The 21821-nt window shown below is 59.9% G+C and overlaps 1 protein-coding gene across 1 annotated transcript in view; it reads right to left on the bottom strand.

Moving 5' to 3' along the window:
- The window catches only part of CCDC40 (coiled-coil domain 40 molecular ruler complex subunit), a 34689-nt gene that overhangs the window by 4833 nt on the left and 8035 nt on the right, over window positions 1-21821 (bottom strand). The window contains exons 5-14 of the mRNA XM_075994013.1: window positions 16657-16814; window positions 16368-16490; window positions 13055-13176; window positions 11494-11737; window positions 11225-11407; window positions 6499-6744; window positions 5081-5294; window positions 3637-3806; window positions 2851-2942; window positions 1088-1208 (exon numbers count right to left, since the gene is read on the bottom strand). Coding sequence (XP_075850128.1) covers window positions 1088-1208; window positions 2851-2942; window positions 3637-3806; window positions 5081-5294; window positions 6499-6744; window positions 11225-11407; window positions 11494-11737; window positions 13055-13176; window positions 16368-16490; window positions 16657-16814 — 1673 coding nt within the window. The remainder of the gene's footprint in view (window positions 1-1087; window positions 1209-2850; window positions 2943-3636; window positions 3807-5080; window positions 5295-6498; window positions 6745-11224; window positions 11408-11493; window positions 11738-13054; window positions 13177-16367; window positions 16491-16656; window positions 16815-21821) is intronic.

Consider the following 21821-nt stretch of genomic DNA (forward strand, 5'->3'; position numbering starts at 1 on the left):
AAGTATTAAGGTGGCTGCGTGGACGTGTGCGCCTGTCACAGCCCATCAAACCGCGGTTTCAGACAAGCGCGCATTTTATGCTTTCTACGTTGTGTCTAGAGTTGATGTAAAAAAAACAAGACAACAAGCAGGAATCCCCAAGTTAAGAATGGTGGAGGGAGGCCGGGCGCGGTGGCTCTCGCCTGTAAGGAGTTTGAGACCGGCCTGAGCAAGAGCGAGACCCCGTCTCTACTAAAAATAGAAAGAAATTAGCAGGACAACTAAAAATATATAGAAAAAATTAGCCGGGCATGGTGGCGCATGCCTGTAGTCCCAGCTACTCGGGAGGCTGAGGCAGGAGGATCGCTTGAGCCCAGGAGTGTGAGGTTGCTGTGAGCTAGGCTGACGCCACGGCACTCACTCTAGCCTGGGCAACAAAGTGAGGCTCTGTCTCAAAAATAAATAAATAAATAAATAAAATTTAAAAATTCCAGAGGGATTTTTTATCGAGGACAGCACTGTCAAAGCGACGCCACGTTTATTTTTATCAACTGCTCTTGTTTCTGGCCTGAGGCCCTGAGCCGCTGGCTTGGTGCTCGCTTGAGAGTTCATGGCCAGCCTTGCTGAAGGCGACGGAATCTCGCCCAGTGTGACCCCCGGAGAGAGGCCGCGGCCACAAGGGGCGGGACGGGGCGTTCTGGGGACCTGCGCCGAGTGACACTCTCTTTGTCGCGCAGGGGGACACACCTCGTCAGCGGGTCGTGAAGTTCTTGGGTCACAGCCCATGCTCTGCAACAGCAGAGTGCCTGGACTGCCTGGCGTGCGGTGACACTCACGTGCTCCCGTGTGTCCCGTGAGGTTTCTGTGCGCGCAGAACAGAGGGGGCAGACCCTGCCTGGCGGGCAGGTCTCGGGCAGGCTGAGTGCAGGTCGCTGTGCTGGGCGGGGGGGGGGGGGGGGTGTCTCTCCCCAGAATCCCCCCATTGCCATGGCCAGGGTGGCCTGTGTGGCTCCCACGGGGGCTGGGGGAGCTGGGGACTCCGTGCCGACAGGTCCCCGGAGCCCGCGGGCGGCGCCACCTGGCCCTGCCCACGCCGCTGTCCTCCCACCTTCATCCTGTGGATCTCAGTCTTCATGGCCTGGGTCTCCGTCTGGCCCATCTCGGAGTCCACCGAGGTGCGCATCTCTTTGGCCAGCTGGATTTTTTTCTCCCAAAGCATAATCTGGTGCCTGCAGGGGTGGGACGGGCAGGGTAAGAGCAGGCGAGGTGCGGAGTTTTCTTCCGGACGCTCCGGCGAGCTCACCCTCTGCGGCCTCACCCAGCTCTCCAGCTACAACGGCCGCGTGGAGCCCTCACGAGCACGGAGACCCCGGGCTCACGAGGCCCGAGCCGTGCGCTGCGCCTGGCTCCTTACAGAGGTGTGTGCCGCCCTCTGTCACCCGGCTGCAGTGCAGTGGTGCCGTCCTGCCTCGGCCTCCAGAGCAGCTGGGACGGCAGGTGCGCACCCGCCACTACCTGCCGGCTAATTTTTCTGTATTTTGTAAAGACGGGGTCTCGCTCTTGCTCAGGCTGGTCTCAGACTCCTGACCTCAAGCGATCCTCCCGCCTCGGCCTCCCAGAGTGCTGGGGCTACAGTGTGAGCCACCGCACCCGGTCCAACCCCTGACATAGACAGACAGACCTGTGGCACAGGGGGGGAGAGGGAGGGAGAGAGATGGGGACACAGAGAGGGAGGAAGGGAGGGAGGGAGGGAGGGAGGGGGAGAACACGAATGTACAACTTTAGGAGCTGAGAAAGCAAACCGAATTGATAAAAGTTGACTTTAGAAGAAGAAAAGAGCCTGAACAGGCAGACCAATAGTCTAAAAACTATCGAGACCTCACCAAAGACACGCGCCCCCACGTGGCTTTACGCCCAGGCTCTACCAAACCACAAGGACCATGGTTCCTCTGCCGTCCGCTCCCTTCCGGAGCGGGGCAGACACCCCTCGGCGCCGCGGCGGTCGTCCCAGCTGGGGACGTGGAGCCCCATGCATGGGTGCCAAGAGATGGCCACAAAACCATAACACCGCGTCCAGGGGAAACATGCAGAACAAACGCAATCTCGCTGCAGCCAGAGCAAGATCAGAGAGAAGCTACCCTACGCGGTGGTTTGCAGGTGGAGAAAGAGGGGTGGGACGACCGTTTCCCTTGCTCCCCCACGCACGTCACTGGTTAAAATGCTTGGAGCTGGGTACGTGTGCCTTTAAAAATCAGAGGCATAAAATCAATGCATATTTTTGGCCGGGCGCGGTGGCTCACGCCTATAATCCCAGCACTCTGGGAGGCCGAGACGGGAGGATTGCTGGAGGTCAGGAGTTCAAGACCAGCCTTAGCAAGAGCAAGACCCCCGTCTCTACTATAAATAGAAAGAAATTAATTGGCCAACTAATATATACAGAAAAAATTAGCCTGGCATGGTGGTGCATGTCTGTAGTCCCAGCTACTGGGGAGGCTGAGGCAGGAGGATCGCTTGAGCCCAGGAGTTTGAGGTTGCTGTGAGCTAGGCTGACGCCATGGCACTCACTCTAGCCTGGGCAACAAAGTGAGACTCTGTCTCAAAAAAAAAAAAAGTAATGCGTATTTTTAAAGAAAGTTTATCCCAAAGACACGCACGCGTGATTTCCTGCGAGGACCGGTTGGGCCCGGGAGCTGCCCCCGAGCGTGGTGGGTCAGCTCCCTGCCCTGGCTTCCGCGGCTTCCGTGGCTCTTCCGGGATGCTCGGGGGTGGGTTCCAGAACCTCTCCCCAGGCGGTTTTCAACACAGGGCACACGGGCGCTGCAGGTGCAGGGACACGCATGACCGTGTGGGGCCGGCAGGACGGGGACTTACTCGGCCTCCAGCAGGTTGTTCAGCTGGGTCGTTTTCTCCTCGCTGAGCTGGCTCAGCTTGTCCTGCATCTCCAGGGTCTCCCGCTCTGCGGCCTGCGGCGGGGGCAGGGGACGGGCCAGCTGTGGGGGGACAGGGCGCCCTGGCCCTGGACAGTTGGGCCCAAGTCCCCTCACAGGCGGGGGCAGGGGACGGGCCAGCTGTGGGGGGGCAGGGCGCCCTGGCCCCTGGGCAGTCGGGCCCAAGTCCCCTCACAGGCGGGGGCAGGGGACAGGCCAGCTGTGGGGGGGCAGGGCGCCCTGGCCCCGGGCAGTCGGGCCCAAGTCCCCTCACAGGCGGGGGGCAGGGGACAGGCCAGCTCTCGGGGGGCAGGGCGCCCTGGCCCCGGGCAGTCGGGCCCCGTCCCCTCACAGGCGGGGGCAGGGGACGGGCCAGCTGTGGGGGGGCAGGGCGCCCTGGCCCCGGGCAGTCGGGCCCAAGTCCCCTCACAGGCGGGGGGCAGGGGACAGGCCAGCTCTCGGGGGGCAGGGCGCCCTGGCCCCGGGCAGTCGGGCCCCGTCCCCTCACAGGCGGGGGCAGGGGACGGGCCAGCTGGGGGGGGGCAGGGCACCCTGGCCCCGGGCAGTAGGGCCCAAGTCCCCTCACAGGCGGCAGGGACGCTGCGTCCCGGGGGAAGAACACCCGCATCAAGGACACGTGTGCTCAGGCGTGTGCCTGGGTGCGTTATCCTGAGCGCGGGGGCCAGCGGGACACGGGGGGCCGGGGGGAGGGGCTCGGGGGGCACCTGACCTTGAGCGCGCGCACGAACTCGCCCTCGGTGGCCAGGTTGTCCCGCTGCAGCTGCTCCGAGCTGCCGCGGCTCTTGCACACCAGCAAGCTGAGCCTCCTCAGGTCGTTGTCCAGGTCCCGCATGTGCCGCTCGATCTCCTTCTGCTCCTTCCTCTCCTGCTGGATCTTGCCTGCAGGGGACAGAGGCGTGGGGGGGACAGAGGCGTGGGCGGGGCCGCGGGAGGGCGGCAGTGCTGAGGGGGCCGCCGGGCATTGCTCCTGCCCCCTTGTCCTTGGCGTCCCGCCTGCCGCTGAGGTCCCCGAGCCTGGACTTTTGAGGCGGCTGGCAGGACCCCCCCCACCCCGTGCGGGGACAGCCAGGAGGTGTGGGAGTCGGGGCGGGAGCAGGCTCCCCCTGCCCCGAGGACACGAGCGGTTGCTTGGACAGTGGGGACACGGCTGGCGCCTGGACGCTGCGAGTCTCCGGGAAAGGGGGGCCCGTTTGCCCCCTGCACCCTGCCCCCGCCAGAGGGCAGAGCGTGGCAGACACTCTGGATGCTGAGACAGGAGGAGGACGGCACACGTGCACAGCTGGGTCACCTGGCCGCTCCCCCCAAGTACACCCCTGGCTCCTCCTGCTCGCCCGGCCACTGTCACCCCGCCTGCGCCCGGCTTGGACACCCGAGCCTGTCTCCCTGGCCTCGCCCCGTCTCCCGGCTTTGTGTCTCAGTCAGATCTCGCTTTGCGGCACCTCTGTTTGACCGACAGCGCCAGGAGGGTTTTCAGTGCTCTCTGCTCTCCGACGGACAGACAGGGTTGGGCGGCCCGAGGGCAGGGTGAGAGGACAGCAAGGCCTCTGAGAGGGGGTGGCTCCGATGCATCCGGGCAGCATTTCCCGTGGGGGCACCCATCGTGGCAGGCCTGACCCACATGGGCCCCGACCCAGGCCCAGGTGGGACGGAGATGTCTCAGCAGGTGGCCTCGTGGGGGGACGTGGCCCTGGAAGGACTCCTGCCTGCCCCATTGCGGGCACCCGGCCCCGTGCGGCAGGCCCTCGGGTCCTAGACACTGCCCGGGGCAAGCAGGGGCTGGGGGAGCCCCCGAGGGACAGTTTTCTAAGCCCCGCTGGAGCAGGCCGGCCGGCCCAGCAGGACCCTGGCTCCGCAGGGCAGCGTTTGCACCCGAGCCTCCTGGCGGTGGCAGGGAGGGTGGCCGCTAGGAGAGCCCCGAGTCTGTGACCTCGGACAAACTCAGTAAGTTTCCTCAGCCCTGCGGCTGCAAACCGGTGTCCAGGCGGGCAGTGGTCTGTATTTGCAGATGTATCGTGGCGTTTTGCTGTTTGCTGTGAGGCTGAGTGGGAGCCAAGCCATGTGCCCCCCACACACGGTGGGACGCCCGCCCAGAGGTGATCCCTCCCCTAGCCTCCCCCGGGGCCCCCCACAGACCCCGGCACGCCGGCACCTACTCTCCACTCGCAGCCTCTTCTGCTCCAAGATGTGTATCTCCTTCTTGACCCTGGCCATGGTCTGCAGCTGCTGCTCGTGCTCCTGCGTGGCCGCGACCAGCTCCTGCTGCAGGCGCAGCCAGGTCACCTGGGACTTGGTCACGATGGCGCTGTGCTCGTCCAGCAGCTTGGTCAGCTGTTTGATCTCCAGCTCCAGGGGCCCGACTTCTTCCCCCTGGAAGGGACGTCTGTCAAGCAGCAGAACGAGCCTCCCTGGGCTCACGGCTCGACTCTGAGGTCGTGAGGCTGCAGGACGGGGGGCCGGGTTGGCTCTCAGAAGGGCCAGGGCCCTAGGGCGTGTTCTCGGGTCCCGCAGACCCTCTGCGGGACGCACGGGTATCTCGGGCTCTGGTCAGCCCCCTGCTGGGGGCTCCCTGGGCCGCGGCCCTGTGGGTGCGCCAACGGGCCGGGCCCTGTCACCCGAAGGGGCTTTGACAGTGGTCCTCGGACAGCACCCGCCGGGGTTCAGGGAGTTGCTCCCTCAGCATCCACTGGGCCCTGCGGCTTTGGGAGCAGCGAGGGGGCTCTGGGGTGCTTGGAGTGCAGCTCAGCGCTCCCCGGCTGCCTGAGCTACTCGGGCACTGGAGGCCCGTGGTGGGGTCCTGAGGTTGCATGTACCAGGACAACGAGCCGGGCGTCAAGCCGCAAACTCGTGAGACCACTGCTCTTAGACATCGGTCGGGGCCAGCGGCCGCCTGTCGTACACGGGCTACACAAACAATCAAAAACAATATTTTGGCCGGGCGCTGTGGCTCACACCTGTCATCCTACCGCTCCGGGAGGCCGAGGCGGGAGGATCGCTCGAGGTCAGTTCAAAACTAGCCTGAGCAAGAGCGAACCCCTGTCTCTACTAAAAACAGAAAGAAATTAATCAGCCAATTAATATATATAGAAAAAATTAGCCAGGCATGGTGGCACATGCCTGTAGTCCCAGCTACTCAGGAGGCTGAGGCAGGAGGATCGCTTGAGCCCAGGAGTTGGAGGTTGCTGTGAGCTAGGCTGACGCCACAAAACTCACTCTAGCCTGGGCAACAGAGTCAGAGTCAAAAAAAAAAAAAGAAAGAAAAGAAAAAGAAAAAAAAGAATATTTCATGCCAGGCGAAAATGAGATGGAATTTAAATTTCAGTGGCCATAAGTAACGTCTCCCTGCCACGCCCCTTCCTTTGCGTCTTGCCGGGGCTCCTTCCTGGCTACGAAGGCAGAACCTTTACTGTCTGGCCTTGCAGAAAGCAGCGTGCTGGCCGCCCAGGCCATTCTGTTTGCAGAATGGGCAGGGGAAGGAGAGGCTTTGCCGCGTCCCCTGCGAGCTCGTTTCTGACCCCGGGCAGCTCTGAGAGGGCCGCGGCCCCGCCCTGGCGCCGGGGCGGCCGGGCCTCACCCCCAGCTCGGCCACCATCTGCTCCAGCTGCTTGTTGAGGAAGTTGATGAGGCTCTGCTTCCGCTCGATGAGGATGGTGCGCCGCGAGATCTCGCTCTCGCTGTTGGAGATGAGCTCGTTGAGGCCCCTCACTTCCTTGTCCATCTCGTCCAGCGTCCTCTGGTGCATCTCCAGCCGGCAGGTGGTGTTGGTGATGTTCAGCGTGGCCTGAGCAATGTCGCCGTCGATCTTGGACAGGTGCGTCACCTGGGTTGGTGAGAGGACACGCGCCGCGTGTGAGCGCGCTGTCTCCCCACGCGGGCTCGCGGGTCCGCCCTTTCCCCGGCTGCCGGGGCAGAACTTCCAAACGCGCGGCCGGGAGAGGGGGACGCTGGTTTCCTCCCCGTCCCGAGGAGCCCTCGAGGGACCTGCTTGTGGGAACCCAGACAGTGCCCTCGCAGGGAGCAGGGAGGAAACACCGTCGGCTTTTCTAGTCCAACAGCAGCGTGCACCGTGGGGGAAATGGGGAAACACAGGGCAGAGGCGTCGGCGGCGCGTTCAGCCACGAGGTCAACGCCGTCACCGCCCGGAGTCGAGAGCTTTCCTGCCAGTCTCCCCACCTAGACCCCCAGATAGAATCACACTCCTTTCTAGTTTGGTAAATTGTGTCTGATACTCCTACATCGCGTAGGTTTTTTGTTTGTTTTTTCGAGACAGTCTTGCTCTGTTGTCCAGGCTAGAGTGAGTGCCGTGGCGTCAGCCTAGCTCACAGCAACCTCAAACTCCTGGGCTCAAGCGATCCTCCTGCCTCAGCCTCCCGAGTCGCTGGGACTACAGGCATGCGCCACCACGCCCGGCTAATTTGTTCTATATATATATTTTTAGTTGTCCAGTTAATTTCTATTTTTAGTAGAGACGGGGTCTCGCTCTTGCTCAGGCTGGTTTTGAACTCCCAAGCTGGAGCAATCTGCGGCCTTGGCCTCCCAGAGTGCTAGGATGACAGGCGTGAGCCACCGCGCCCGGCCCCACGTCGCATAGGTTTTAATGGCCGCGCAGTACTCCATTGGGTTTGGGGCACGGTTCGTGAGTCCAGCCGGGACCGAGAGTCCTCCGTGCCTCGCAGAGCTCTGTAGACGCCGGCAGGTCTCCCAGCCGGTGCCGCCCCACCGCCTCTGTGGGCCCCTTGGGTGGCAGAAGACAGATTCACTCGGAAGCCTTCCTGCCACGGAGGGTTTGTTGTGAGGACACGTGTGAGGGTTAGAGGTGAGGCAGCCGTCACACACGGCCACAGCCAGGTGGCCGGAGTTGCTTGGAACACAACATGCTCTCGACACAGGGCAGGGTCCCCTTCCCTGGGATGTGGCCCTGTGGGTGGCCTGACCTCCTGCCCAGCCTCCCCAGGGCCACCTCGGCTTCTCTTCCGGTGACACCTGCGGGCTCCGGTGACTTCCCGGGGCGCCCACCTGGAGCAGGAGCATGAAGCGCCTGGAGTCCCGTGGCAACGTCAGCTCACTGCCTCCTCCTCCTCTGCCAGGGGGCCCCAGGCGTCTGGGGCCCGCAGGGGTCCCTGCCTCACTCTCGGCCCCAGCCTGGCCACCCCGTGGGGGCTGCAGTCCCCAAGTCCCTTCCAGCCCGTGCCACCGCCACCAGCCAGGCTGGCACGAGCACACCTGCCCTGCCCCCAGCTCCGCCCCTGGCTGTCTGTGCTCCTTTCGGAGGGCCCACCCCGGCCACCTCCCAGGACACCTGCTCCGTCCCAGACCCCTGCCCACTCTCCTCCTGGATCCCAGCCCCCTATTGATGGTCCCGTCCATCCGCACTCTGCCCGTCCTCCCAGATATGCCCCTCGCCTGCCTCCCACCAAGCCACGGGGCTTTCGAGAAGTTCAGAAAGTGTCCCCTGTTCAAGAGTTTGAGGGGCATCTGTTGGAAAATTGCCGTAATAGAGGCATTTGTGGGTCCGGCACTCTTTGCTGCCCTCTGCTGTACACTGGAGGTAGTACGTGTATGGCCTGAGGAGTGCCTGGGGCCTGGGGGCCTGGGGGCCTGGGGGCCTGGGGGCTGGTGGCTGAGGCTGGGGCCTGGGGGCTGGGGCCTGGGGGCTGGTGGCTGAGGCTGGGGCCTGGGGTGGGGGCTGAGGCTGGGGCCTGGGGGCCTGGGGGCCTGGGGCCTGGGGCTGAGGCTGGGGCTGGGGCCTGGGGGCTGGGGCCTGGGGCTGAGGCTGGGGGCTGGGGCCTGGGGGCCTGGGGGCTGGGGGCTGGGGCCTGGGGGCCTGGGGGCTGGGGGCTGAGGCTGGGGCCTGGGGGCTGGGGGCTGAGGCTGGGGTCTGGGGCCTGGGGGCTGGGGTTGGGGCCTGGCAGCTGGTGGCTGAGGCTGCGGACTGGGGCTGGGGCCTGGCGGCTGGTGGCTGAGGCTGTGGACTGGGGCTGGGGCCTGGGGGCCTGGCGGGTGGTGGCTGAAGCTGCGGACTGGGGCTGGGGCCTGGTGGCTGGGGCTGTGGCCTGGTCTGGGCTGTGCCACAGCAGGGCTGGGCAGGCTACTTCACACCCATCTTCTCCGGTGCACTCCAGGCTGCTGCTTTAGCTGCCTGGGGCCTTGCCTCTGCCTCCCAGGGAAAGGACAGATGGGAACTGCCCCAGCATGTCCAGAGACAGCCAGCGTGTGCATGTGGCTAGCTGGTGCCAGCCCTGTCACCCCTGCTCCTTGGCATGGTCGAGGTGCCAGGAGAGAGCTGCCATCCTCCCAGAGTGTCCGTGGGGGGGGGGGTGAAGCTGCTAGCCAGGACACGGGGCCCCACCCTCCAGGCCAGGTGAGACCCATCAGCTGGGCGTCGGCTTAGTCTTGGCTCAGCTGGGCCTACCCCTGACTGTCACCACCAAGCCAGGGGCCATGGCACCGTCTGGGCGGCAGCCTCTGGCCCTCCCCAGGCACCGTGCTCGAGTTCTCAGACGGTTACCTGTAATCATCTGACACCTGGACACCTGCCAGGTAAAACAGCTGGGCCCCCTGTGGCCCAGGGTCACACGGCAGTGGGGCTCACATTCCAGCCACTGAGGCACCTCGGCCTAAGGCCCGGAGGGGCCCTGCCTCCCTTCTGTCCACCTCCCAGAAGGGCCAAACCGGAAGAGCCGGGGTGGGAGCCCCAGGGGAACCCGAGTGGGAGCTGGAGAAGCGAGACACGCGTTCACAGCGGCTGCCGAGGAGCTGGCCCCGGCCGAGTGCTGCCTCCCTACGGCTGCAGGGGCCGTGGGCAGGCGCCTCTGCGGGACCTGCGTCTGGCCCGGCCCCCCAAGGCGGGGGCTCCAGTGGGAGTCACACCACGGAACAGGCGGGAGGGGACAATTCAGATGAGGGATTGTTTTCTGGGGACATGGGGCCCCCTGACCCCAGCTAAGGGGAAAGCAAGACCCCAGGGAAAGCAAGATGAGCTCACCGTTGGGCCTCCGCGCCCCCCTGCACCCGGCCATGGAGGCCAAAGTCACACTTTGGGGGCCCCAGGGCAAATCAGCCTTCGGTGGTGACGGGCCAGGCAGTGCTGTCCGGCCGCGCAGTGACCGCGCCCTGTGACCCAGGCTTTCTGCTCCAGCAGTTTGTCCTCAGAAACGTGGACAGAGACTCACGACCAGGATGTTCAGAGCCGACCTATTTACAACGTGTAAACCTAGAAACAGCCCGAAGCGTCTGCCGAGAGAACTGTCAGCAGACGAGGTGTCTACGTTCGTGGGGTGGAACGTTGTGCAGAAATGGAAATGTGGGCTTTCAAAGAACAGTTAACAGCCCGGGGAAATGTTACGTTGAATGTGGTCAACAGACTAAACGAAAAACTACACAAGTAGTGAAAAACGCATCATATCCTACTCTTTGTGCGGTCTTCTGTGTCATGGCTCAGTGAAATTAATTAAAAATGGATTACAACGGACCTCGAGGCTGACACACGATGAGTCGGTTGTTGTTTCAGGCGTGTCTGTCTGTGTGCGTGTTTGCGGGAGTGCACGTGTGTGAGTGCGTGTGTGCGTGTGTGTGCGCTTGCTGCTGTGTGCGTGGGTCACGTGCATATCCCTGCGTGTTTGCGTGTGCAAGTGTGTCTGCGTGTGTGTAGGAGTGTCAGTGTGTGAGCGTGTGCGTGTGTGCGTGTGCGCGCTTGCTGCTGTGTGCGTGGGTCACGTGCATATCCCTGCGTGTTTGCGTGTGCAAGTGTGTCTGTGTGTGTGTAGGAGTGTCAGTGTGTGAGCGTGTGCGTGTGTGCGTGTGCGCGCTTGCTGCTGTGTGCGTGGGTCACGTGCATATCCCTGCGTGTTTGCGTGTGCAAGTGTGTCTGTGTGTGTGTAGGAGTGTCAGTGTGTGAGCGTGTGCCTGTGTGCGTGTGCGCGCTTGCTGCTGTGTGCGTGGGGACATGTACATATCCGTGCGTGTTTGTGTGTGCAAGTGTGTCTGCGTAAGTGTGTGTGCAGGAGTGCGTGTGTGTTTCCGTGTGTGCACATGTACCTGTGCATGGAAACGTTTCCAGCAGGGCCTTCACCGAGCGCTTAGGAAGGCTGCCCCCGTGGTGGGAATGCCTCCGTCCTACTTTCTTTTTATGCCTTTCTGCGTTTTCAGGTTTCCTACAGCCAAACCCGGCCCCTTTACAACCAGGGGACGGTGAGCGACGGGCGGGCAGGGGAGGCCCCCCTGCTCACGCGGAGTCTCCCCCGGGTCCCCTCGGACCCGTCCCCCTCCTGCGCGCCCCGCTCGGGCGAGGGCGGGCCTACCATGTTGGTCTTCTCCTTCTGCAGCTTCTGGATGAGCTGGTTGAAGTACTTGGTCATCTTGTTGGAGGTCATGTGCTCCTGCAGCTTCTCCTGGATGGCGGCGTCCATGGACCTCTTCAGCTCCAGCTCCCCGCGGACGGCCTCCCGCAGGGCCTGCAGCTCGCTGGCCGCCACCGCGTGCTCCTGGAAGGCGGGGCCACGGGGTGGGCGTTGCCGGGAGGCCCGACGCGGGCCAGGCGCGGCCTGCGGGGCCAGGGGCGTGGCCGTACCTGGTAGCCCTTGCCCAGGGCGTCCTCCGAGTCCTGCAGGGCCAGCTTGTAGGTGTGGAACTCGGCCTGCAGGGCCTCCCGCTTGGCCACGCACTGGGCCGTCAGCTTCTGCATCAGGCTGGCCTCCGTCTCCGCGCGGTTCAGGAGGCGCGCCAGCTTCTCGTTCTTCTCCTCCTCCTGCGTGATCGACTTCTTGTAGGCCTCGATCTCGCCGTCCATGGACTTGGACTGGTGCCGGCACTGCCTGCGGAAACGGGGGAGCGAAGCCGCTCACGGGCCAGGCACCGGGGGACGGGACGGAGCATCCAGCCGTGCCCAGCTCGGGGAAGCTCACTGCGTGGAGGTGGAATTCCACCTGGAGAGAAATGCACTGGGAAGGCAACCCTTTTCATTGCAGGCACGTCTTTTAAGAATCTTTTTTAGTTTTAATTTTTAATTTTTTTTTTTGGAAGACAATGTCTGAAAGTTTTAATTTTTATAAAGACATAATAGTTGTGCATGTCTGTGGGGCACCTGTGATTGATTTTTTTTTTTTTTTTGAGACAGAGTCTCACTCTGTGGCCCAGGCTAGAGTGAGTGCCGTGGCGTCAGCCTCGCTCACAGCAACCTCAATCTTCTGGGCTCAAGTGACCCTCCTGCCTCAGCCTCCTGAGTAGCTGGGACTACAGGCATGCGCCACCGTGCCCGGCTAATTTTTTCTATATATTTTTAGTTGGCCAATTAATTTCTTTCTATTTTTAGTAGAGACGGGGTCTCTCTCTTGCTCAGGCTGGTTTTTGAACTCCTGACCTTGAGCGATCCTCCCGCCTCGGCCTCCCAGAGTGCTGGGATGACAGGCGTGAGCCACCGCGCCCTGTCCATAGGCACGTCTTTTAAGAATCGTTTTTAGTTTTAACTTTTACAGACACATAATAGTTGTGCATGTCTGTGGCGCGCGTGTGATACTGTGACGCAAGTGTGCAGTGCACGATGACCGGGTCTGGGTAACTGGGACACCCATCACCTCAAAGGTGCATCGTTTCTTTGTGTTGGGAACATTCCAAATCTCCTCCTCCAGCGACTTTGAAATATACAACAAATTACAGCCGTCCCGTTGAGCTAACGACACTAGAACTCACCCCTTCCCCCAGCCGCACCTGCGTACCCGCTCGCCGAATCTCGACCGTTATTTCCTAATGCATCACTAGAACTACTGCCCACTGAAAGCCCAAGTTTTAAAACTCTTTTACATTTAAACATAGATGCGTTTTATCTTTAAAACTGTTCCATGGCCTCCTGTAGTGCCGGGGCCCGCTCGCTGTCCGTGGCGAACGTACCTTGCTTTTTGCTCAGTGAGCTTTGCCTCTTGCTTGGGGACTCGAACCCTCCCTCTGCCCTAACAACACCTGGTGTCCCGGCTTGCCGCTGGGCGGCGGGCAGTGAGCCCGGCTGGGCGGCAAGACTCCCAGGGCCGCGGGGAGTCGGCGGGGGTTTAGGAAGCACCAAAACCCTGTCTAGCCTGGGGGCCACCCCGCCCCACACCCCCGTCCCCGGGGGTCTCCCGTCGCGGGCCGGGCCGTACCTGAGCGCCTCCAGGATGGCCCTGTGCGCCTCGTCACGGTGCTTCATGCTCACCAGGCTGGAGGACCACTGCTGCAGGATGCGCTTCTTCTCCATGGTGATGGCGTCTATCTCCGTGGACGCCTGCGGCCCAGAGGGAAGGGGACACCTGTCTCATTTCACCTGCATCGGGGCCCAGGAAGGATGCCAGAGCCTAAGTTTCCCGAGTTGTCCTCTTGTCCCTCACGCAGCTGTCCATGTGTCCACCGGGCGGGAGGACCCGGTTCTAAGGCGGCCCGGAGAGGGGCGGGAGCCGGACGCTGTCCTGCCCTGTGCCGACCCCTCCCGCCCTGGGCCGGGCGGTAGCGAGGTGCGGCCGACGGGGGAAGGTCACTCCCGAGAGCACATCCTCAAAGGCACCCCGGCTTCCTCCTTGCTCTCCTGCCTTGGACCAGATGCGCTGCGGGAAGCCTTTAGCCGTTTCCTTGGAATAAAGTCCAAGCAGTGATATGCGGGGGGTGGGAAGGAGGCAGTTTGCGCAATTTTTTTTTTTTTTTTTAGACAGAGTCTCCCTTTGTTGCCCAGGCTAGAGTGAGTGCCATGGTGTCAGCCTAGCTCACAGCAACCTCAAACTCCTGGGCTCCAGCAATCCTGCTGCCTCAGCCTCCCAAGTAGCTGGGACCACAGGCATGCACCACCATGCCCGGCTAATTTTTTCTATATATTTTTAGTTGGCCAATTAATTTATTTCTATTTTTAGTAGAGACGGGGGTCTCGCTCTTGCTCAGGCTGGTCTCCAACTCCTGACCTCGAACGATCCTCCCGCCTCGGCCTCGAAGAGTGCTAGGATTGCAGGCGTGAGCCACCCTGCCCGGCCTGCACAATATTGTCCTTGTGATGACCAACGACCTCCACACAGACTGAGCTGCGCTGTGCCCGCAGCGTGGGGCCGTTGTCGCTCTTCCCCTCTCTGCCGGCCGGGTCCCTTCCTTCGTGGATGGAGCGTCCGTTGGGCACTGCCACGAGTGAATTAAGACCGAGCGGGAGGCCGGGCTTCGGGGTGGGAGGGCACACCAGGACGGGGGTGTCTCCTGCTGATTTTCACGTCCCCTCACACCCCAAATTCACCAGTGCTAGTAAGTCCGTCTGCTGGCGTCCCCCTGGCTCTGCGCTCTGTGCGCGGTCTTGCTCTGCGACATCTCGCAGCCGGCCGGTGGCGCCATCCCCCGTGAGGCTTCTGCTCCTGGCGTCACGCGTCCTAGGGCCTCCCCGACCCGGGATTACGTAAACATTTTCATTTGTTTTCTTCTGCTGCGTTTTCCCCATTTAAACTTGATTCCATCTGGAATTTGTTTTAGTGTCTGATACGAGGAAAAGACTTTATTTTGTTTTATTTTCCCCAAATGATTAACCAAACGAACCAAATGCCTGCAGACCACTAGATGCATAATCCACGAGCTCTCTGCTAGCTTATAACCTCCTAGACTTTTGCACAGGCCTTGGCTTGTGTCTGGGCCGTCCTGCCGGCTCCCCTGCCCACGCTCCTCACGCACCGCTTTAGCCTGGGGGGCTTTACGGCACGTTTCGGTGCTGGGTGGGTGACCTGCCACCCAGGTTTGCCCAGCCTCCCAGGTTCAGCACGGGAATTGCCACATCCCAAGAACCCATCAGTCCCAGGCAGACGGGGACGGCCGGGCGCCCGGTGTCAATGGCCCCTTCCGGAACGGTTCTCGGCGAGCGCTCCCAACTTGCTTCCAGATAAACTCAAGAACCGCTTTTTTTTTTTTTTTTTTTTTGAGACAGAGTCTCGCTTTGTTGCCCAGGCTAGAGTGAGTGCCGTGGCGTCAGCCTAGCTCACAGCAGCCTCAAACTCCTGGGCTCAAGCAATCCTGCTGCCTCAGCCTCCCGAGTAGCTGGGACTACAGGCATGCACCACCATGCCTGGCTAAATTTTTCTATATGTATTAGTTGGCCAATTAATTTCTTTCTATTTTTAGTAGAGACGGGGTCTCGCTCTTGCTCAGGCTGGTTTCGAACTCCTGACCTGGAGCAATCCGCCCGCCTCGGCCTCCCAGAGTGCTAGGATTACAGGCGTGAGCCACCGCGCCCGGCCAGAACCGCTTTTTTGATTAAGAAGCTGCTTTCCACCTGGGGTTCCGGATCCTGGTTGCAGGTGGGGAGGACGGGCCGGCATGGGGCCCCTGTCCCTTCCCTCCACCCTAGGAACTGGGTGTGTCTGTCTGTCCCCGTCCTCCTCTCTCTGTCAATACAAGTTTCTGTTTCCTTCCCGTGGTTCCTGGGCACGGGAATGCAGAAGGCGACTCACAGACTTAAAAGAAAAAAAAAAGTCGCGGCAACTTTGACTTCCGGTGTTGGCCACGGAGGAGCAGAGTCCTGCACCCGCGGGGAGCAGCGTCCACACACTCAGTCACCACTGTCCCCTCACTCCACACGGAACGCCCACTGCCCCGGGGCTGAGAGTCCTTTGGGAAGAGGCCCCTGCAGGCTAAGGAGCTTGCAAAGGGCTCAGCCCCCCGGCCCCCGCAAGCTGGCATCAAAAGTGCAAGAAGACACTAGAACACCTGAATTCCTGCTAGACTTTATAGTCACCCACTGGCTATGAAATAGGAATAAAAAACCAGCCATCAATTGGTCAGTTTCTTTCTTTTTTTTTTGTGAGACAGACTCTCACTCTGTTGCCCGGGCTACAGTGAGTGCCGTGGCGTCAGCCTCGCTCACAGCAACCTCAGACTCCTAGGCTCAAGCGATCCTCCTGCCTCAGCCTCCCGAGTAGCTGGGACTACAGGCATGCGCCACCACGTCCGGCTAATTTTTTCTATATATTTTTAGTTGTCCTGCTAATTTCTTTCTATTTTTAGTAGAGACGGGGTCTCGCTCTTGCTCAGGCTGGTCTCTAACTCCTGCCCTTGAGCGATCCGCCTGCCTTGGCCTCCAGTCGGTCGGTTTCTACTGCTCCTCCGCCGTGGCTCGGAGGGTTAGATGTTCTTTTTTTTTTTTTTTAAATTTCATTTCAAAATATTAAGGGGGTACCAATGTTTTTGACACATGGCTTGAGTCCGGGCTATAAATGTGCCCGTCCCCCAGTTCACGGTACCCATTAGGTGGGCTTTTGGCCCGCCCCTCTTCCCCCAGATGTTGCTAGATGCTCACGGAGACCTGCAGGTGTGCCAGGCCCGGCTCTCAACCTCACGGGGCCTGTGGCTCGCTGGGGCCACAGCTGGCTGCAGCCGTCCACCCAACAGACAGGCAGGCACTGTCCCGGCAAGGCCACCAGCACCCCGGGGTGGGCCCCGAGCCGCGGGCGCCGCTCTTACCTCGCTCACGGCTTTCCTTAGAGTGCGGGTGTCCTCCGCTTGGGCGGTGCACTGGGCCTCGCACAGCGCGATGTCTTCCTCCAGCTGCTTGGCCTTGCTGGTGAGCTGGTCCACAAACAGGTCCTGGGAACGGCAAGGACACGTCCGCGCCGGAAAGGCAAATCCTGCCTAAGCCGACCCGGGGCAACGCCGCCCCCCGCCCGCAACGGCCGTGCCGAGCGCCCTTTTGGAAGCGCAGAGGTCCAGGGGTCGCTGAGGGTGCGCCGCCCCGTTGGCGTTCGCCCAGTACCTGCTTCTTCTTCTCGGTCTCCGCCCGCGCCCTGTCCACCTCGGCCTTCTTCACCACCTGCTTCATCACGAGGATGTCGTCCTGCACGTCCTGGTCGACGTTCTGCAGGTAGAAGAGGTTCAGGACCAAGGTCTCCAACTCCGTCTGCAGAGCCGCCACTGTGGGAGGAGGCACAGGCTGGTCCGGCGCCCACGCCGGGACCGGGGGCCCAGGGCACCCCCAGCCGTTCTGGGGGGCGGCAGCGGGGGAACTGCCTTGACACTACAAAGGCCCGGGCTTTGCCATGGAGGAGCTTGCAATCCCGCTGAAGAGATAAAAGCACGTGTAATCTACGTCCACAGATTGCGACAAGCTGTTCCGTGTCCCACCAGGTACCAGAGCTCCTCGCCCAGCGTGAGGACAAGCGGAAAGAGTGTGGGACGGCTTCACGTTTGATTTGCAGATTCCTTTTCTTTTCTTTTCTTTTCTTTCTTTCTTTTTTTTTGAGACAGTCTCACACTGTCGCCCGGGCTAGAGTGCCGTGGCGTCAGCCTAGCTCACAGCAACCTCAAACTCCTGGGCTCCAGCGATCCTCCTGCCTCAGCCTCCCGAGTAGCTGGGACTACAGGCACGCCCCACCATGCCCGGGTAATTTTTTCTATATATTTTTAGTTGGCCAATTAATTTCTTTCTACTTTCAGTAGAGTCCGGGTCTCGCTCTTGCTCAGGCTGACTTCAAACTCCTGACCTTGAGCGATCCTCCCACCTCGGCCTCCCGGGGTGCTAGGATGACTGGCGTCAGCCACCACGCCCGGCTGATGTGCAGATTTCTTACCACTGAAGGGTCTGTGGCCCTAGGCAGAGTCCTAAGTCCCCTAAGAGGAAACCAGAGCACAGAGGGCGGGCTGAGCACCACTGAAGTCCTCAGTATGTCAGGGGACATACTTCCCATGCGGCAGTGCTGGCCGGGAAGGGCAAAGGCTGTCCCCTTGGACTGGGGCTCCACCAGCAGCACTGCCCGCCCCGCTCAGACTCAGACAACAGGTTTGTGTCGGCCCTCTTAGACGAGACTAAGCCCCGAGGAATTGGTTCCTTTAACGAAACTCACATGAGATGGATTTTACAAAGCTAGAAGGCCCATTTATTTAGGGAGCTACACCTCAGTCAATACCGGTTTGCTCACTGGCACGGGGCATTCCTTCTTCCGGGAATGGATCCAGACTGAAAACGGAATTATAGGTCAAAGGCTGCTGGGTGAATACCATATTGGAGTCCAGTGTTCTCGAAAGAAATCGCTTACACTCGAAACGCAAATCTTTAAAATACAAGATCATTGTAAAACTTCTACCAAAAAGAGAGCAGCACGCTCTAGCTCTGCACGGCTAAGAGTCCCCGGCGGGGAGCGCAGCGGCAGCAGAGAGGCCTGGTGGGGGGTTGCGGGGAGAAGACGCAAGGCCGCGGACATGCTGGCTCCTCTGTGAACAGCGAGACCTCTTCCTGCAGCTCCTTTTATTTTATTTTTTATTTATTTTTTCAATTTTTTTGGAGACAGAGTCTCACTCTGTTGCCCAGGCTAGAGTACCGTGGCGTCAGCCTAGCTCACAGCAACCTCAAACTCCTGGGCTCAAGCGATCCTCCTGCCTCAGCCTCCCGAGTAGCTGGGACTACAGGCATGCGCCACCATGCCCGGCTAATTTTTTCTATATATATTTTAGTTGTCCAATTAACTTCTTTCTATTTATAGTAGAGACGGGGTCTCGCTCTTGCTCAGGCTGGTTTCAAACTCCTGACCTTGAGCAATCCACCCGCCTCGGCCTCCCAGAGTGCTAGGATTACAGGCGTGAGCCACCGCGCCCAGCGGAAAAACTGCATGCAGCTCCTTTTAAGAGCGTTTCTTCATTGCTGGTTTTGACCAATTTGATTACGGTGTGCCTGGCATAGCTCTTCATGGAGCTCGGGATTTGTTGAGCTTCTTGGATCTGTTGGTTCATGGTTTTCACCAAATTCAGAAATTAAAAATATATATATTTTTTTCAGAGACCAGGTCTCTCTCTGTCGCCCAGGCTGGGGTGCAGTTGCTTGATCATAGCTCACGGTAGCCTCCAGCTCCTGAGCTCCAGTGACCTTTTTGCCTCAGCCTCCCGAGTTGGTCTGCTGTGCCCAGCTAATTTAAAAAAATTTTTTTTTTGAGACGGAGTTTTGTTCTGTCACCCGGGCTAAAGGGCACTGGTATCATCGCAGCTCACTGCAACCTCAAACTCCTGGGCTCCTCCTGCCTTAATTGAAAAAAAAAAAAAAAAAAAAGTTTTTCTGTAGAGACATGGGATCTTGCTATGTTGCCCAGGCTGGTCTTGAACTCCTGGCCTCAAGCGATCCTCTTGCTTTGGCCTCCCAAAGCGCTGAGATTACAGGTGTGAGCCACCGCACCAGGCCCGAATTTGGAAATTTTTCATCCTTGATTTAAGTATTTTCGGTTCTTTCTCTTTTCCTTTTCTTGGCCTCTAATAAATGGAGATACGAGGGCACTTGGAGTTAGCTCACAGCTCACTGACCTTCTGCTCTTCTATCCTCTTCTTCGGTCTTCGCCCCTCGCTGTGGCTCCTTCTGGGCAGTTTCTACAGCAGTGACCTCCAGCCACTGCCCCCGTGTGCGTTTCTGCACATTTTAACTATCACTTATTCGGCTTAATTCCCTCACGTGAGAATGCTGGGGGGAGTGCAAGCACGCTTTGTCTGGGAGGAGGCACGGCCCAGCTGCCCTGGGAGAAGACTGCTGCGGTTCTTCCCTGTTGTGGGCTGAGCAGTGCCCCCCGCCCGGCCCGCCACCCATTTGTGGGAGCAGATCCTGCCTGTAGTTGGAGACAGGGTCTTTAAAGAGGTGGCTAAGTGAGGTCATCAGGCTGGGCCCTAACGCAGTAGGACCGGTGTCTTTGTAAGAAGAGGAGGTCAGGGCCGGGCGCGGTGGCTCACGCCTGTAATCCTAGCACTCTGGGAGGCCGAGGCGGGCGGATTGCTCGAGGTCAGCAGGAGTTTGAAACCAGCCTGAGCAAGAGCGAGACCCTGTCTCTACTATAAATAGAAAAGAAATCAATTGGCCAACTAATATATATAGAAAAAAAAATTAGCCGGGCATGGTGGCGCATGCCTGTAGTCCCAGCTACTCGGGAGGCTGAGGCAGAAGGATCACTCTAGCCCAGGAGTTTGCGGTCGGTGTGAGCTAAGCTGACGCCACAGCACTCACTCTAGCCTGGGCAACAAAGCGAGACTCTGTCTCAAAAAAAAAAAAAAAAGAAGAAGAAGAGGAGGTCAGGACACAGACGTGCACGGAGGCGTGTGTGATCACGTGAGGACACGGGCGAAGGTGGCGTCTGCGAGCCGCGGACAGAGGCCTCGGGAACTCTGGACTTGCAGTCTCTCCAACTGCCAGGGAACAAACGCCTGCCGTCTAAGCCCCCTGGTCTGGGGGCCGCGCCGTGCGGGGGTGCGGTCCGCGCTCCTCGAGAGCACCAAGGTCCACGCCTGTCTTCTTTGCTGGCCGAGCGAGTGACCAAAAGCTGGCGTCTCAACTATCCTTTGTACCTGTCCTTCCTTTAACCCCCGGGGAAGGCAAACCAACGCTCAGTTTGGTGGCCAGGGCTCTTCTTCCCCCTCTGGATTTCTTGCTCCCACCCTGGCCACTCTTCCGCTGGGACATACAACAAAACAGGGTGGGCGGAGCCTCCCAAAAGCCTCCCCGACCTTTGCCCCCTGGCGTTACTCCCCGGTTGTGCCACGTCCGGTGGCCGGAGGGAGATGGCCGGTGGGTCTGACCTCAGCGCGGAGCCCTTTCAAACCAGAGCGTTTTCTCCAGCTGGTGGCAAGGGGGGATCAGGCACATTCCAAGGGGGGCAGGGATCCCACCAGGGAGAAATCCTCCGTTGGTGGCTTGAAGATGGAGGGGTCCCCACGGCAGGGAACGGGGGTGGTCCCTGGGCACTGAGAGGCCCCCCCGGCTGCCAGCAGGAAGCTGGGACCTCAGGCCCAGCAGGCACCAGAGACGTGACTCTGCCGACCACGTGAACGAGCCTAGAAGAGGATTTTCCCCGGAGCGGCCCCGAGCGAACTCAGTCAGCCCACACCTGATTCCAGCCCTGGGACGTCCCGAGCAGAGAACCCGGACTCGCCCCACAGGACTTCTGCCCTGCAGAGCTGTGAGCTAACGGATCTCATATAATCGGCGGCTGGTTTTTTTTGTTTTTTGTTTTTTATTTTGAGACAGAGTCTCGCTCTGTTGCCCAGGCTAGAGTGAGTGCCGTGGCGTCAGCCTAGCTCACAGCAACCTCAGACTCCTGGGCTCAAGCGATCCTCCTGCCTCAGCCTCCCGAGCAGCTGGGACTACAGGCATGCCCCACCATGCCCAGCTGATTTTTTTTTTTTTTTTGGTATATGTATTTTTAGTTGGCCAATTAATTTCTTTCTATTTTTCGTAAAGACGGGGTCTCACTCAGGCTGGTTTCGAACTCCTGACCTCGAGCCATCCGCCCGCCTCGGCCTTCCAGAGTGCTAGGGTTACAGGCGTGAGCCGCCGCGCCCGGCCATCGGTGATGGTTTTAAGACCGTAAGTGTGTGGCAATTTGCTATGAAGCGACAGAAGACTAACACAGGAGATACGGGTGTCGCCAAGGGTATTTCGAACGTTTGTCCCGATTTTCATTTGTCTTTTAACTTTGTTGTGCTTTTCCAACAGGTACGTTTTTCTGTTTTTATATAACCAAGCCTGTCACTGTCCTCTTCCCCTGTCCTCCCGATGTTTAGGGAGAGCTTCCTCCCGCCACGGTGACAAGCGTGATCCTACGTGTTCTCCTGATGCCCCCGCAGTGTTCTTGGATCCTCATTGGACCTGACACTTAGTTGTCATAGAGTGACACAGGGCTCTCTGTATTTACTCTTCAGTTAGCCACATGATCCAAAAAGGTTTGGCGACTTAAAGACGCGGCTTTGTACATTTATGTAGCGTGCAAAGGCCGTTAATAAGTTCTGAAATCAATTTCCTCCAGGTTCTCTTGGAGAACTTGCCATCCTTGGATCTGCCGGTCTGTGTTCCTCCCAGTCTGACTTTGTCTTTACGATGATGGAGTTATACTGCGTTTTGGGGCCTCATACCAAAAACGTCCTTCGTTATCCTTTCCCTTTCAAAATCTCCTTGGC

The sequence above is a fragment of the Microcebus murinus genome, chromosome 18 (assembly GCF_040939455.1).
Source record: "Microcebus murinus isolate Inina chromosome 18, M.murinus_Inina_mat1.0, whole genome shotgun sequence".
In the NCBI taxonomy this organism is placed as follows: domain Eukaryota; kingdom Metazoa; phylum Chordata; class Mammalia; order Primates; family Cheirogaleidae; genus Microcebus; species Microcebus murinus.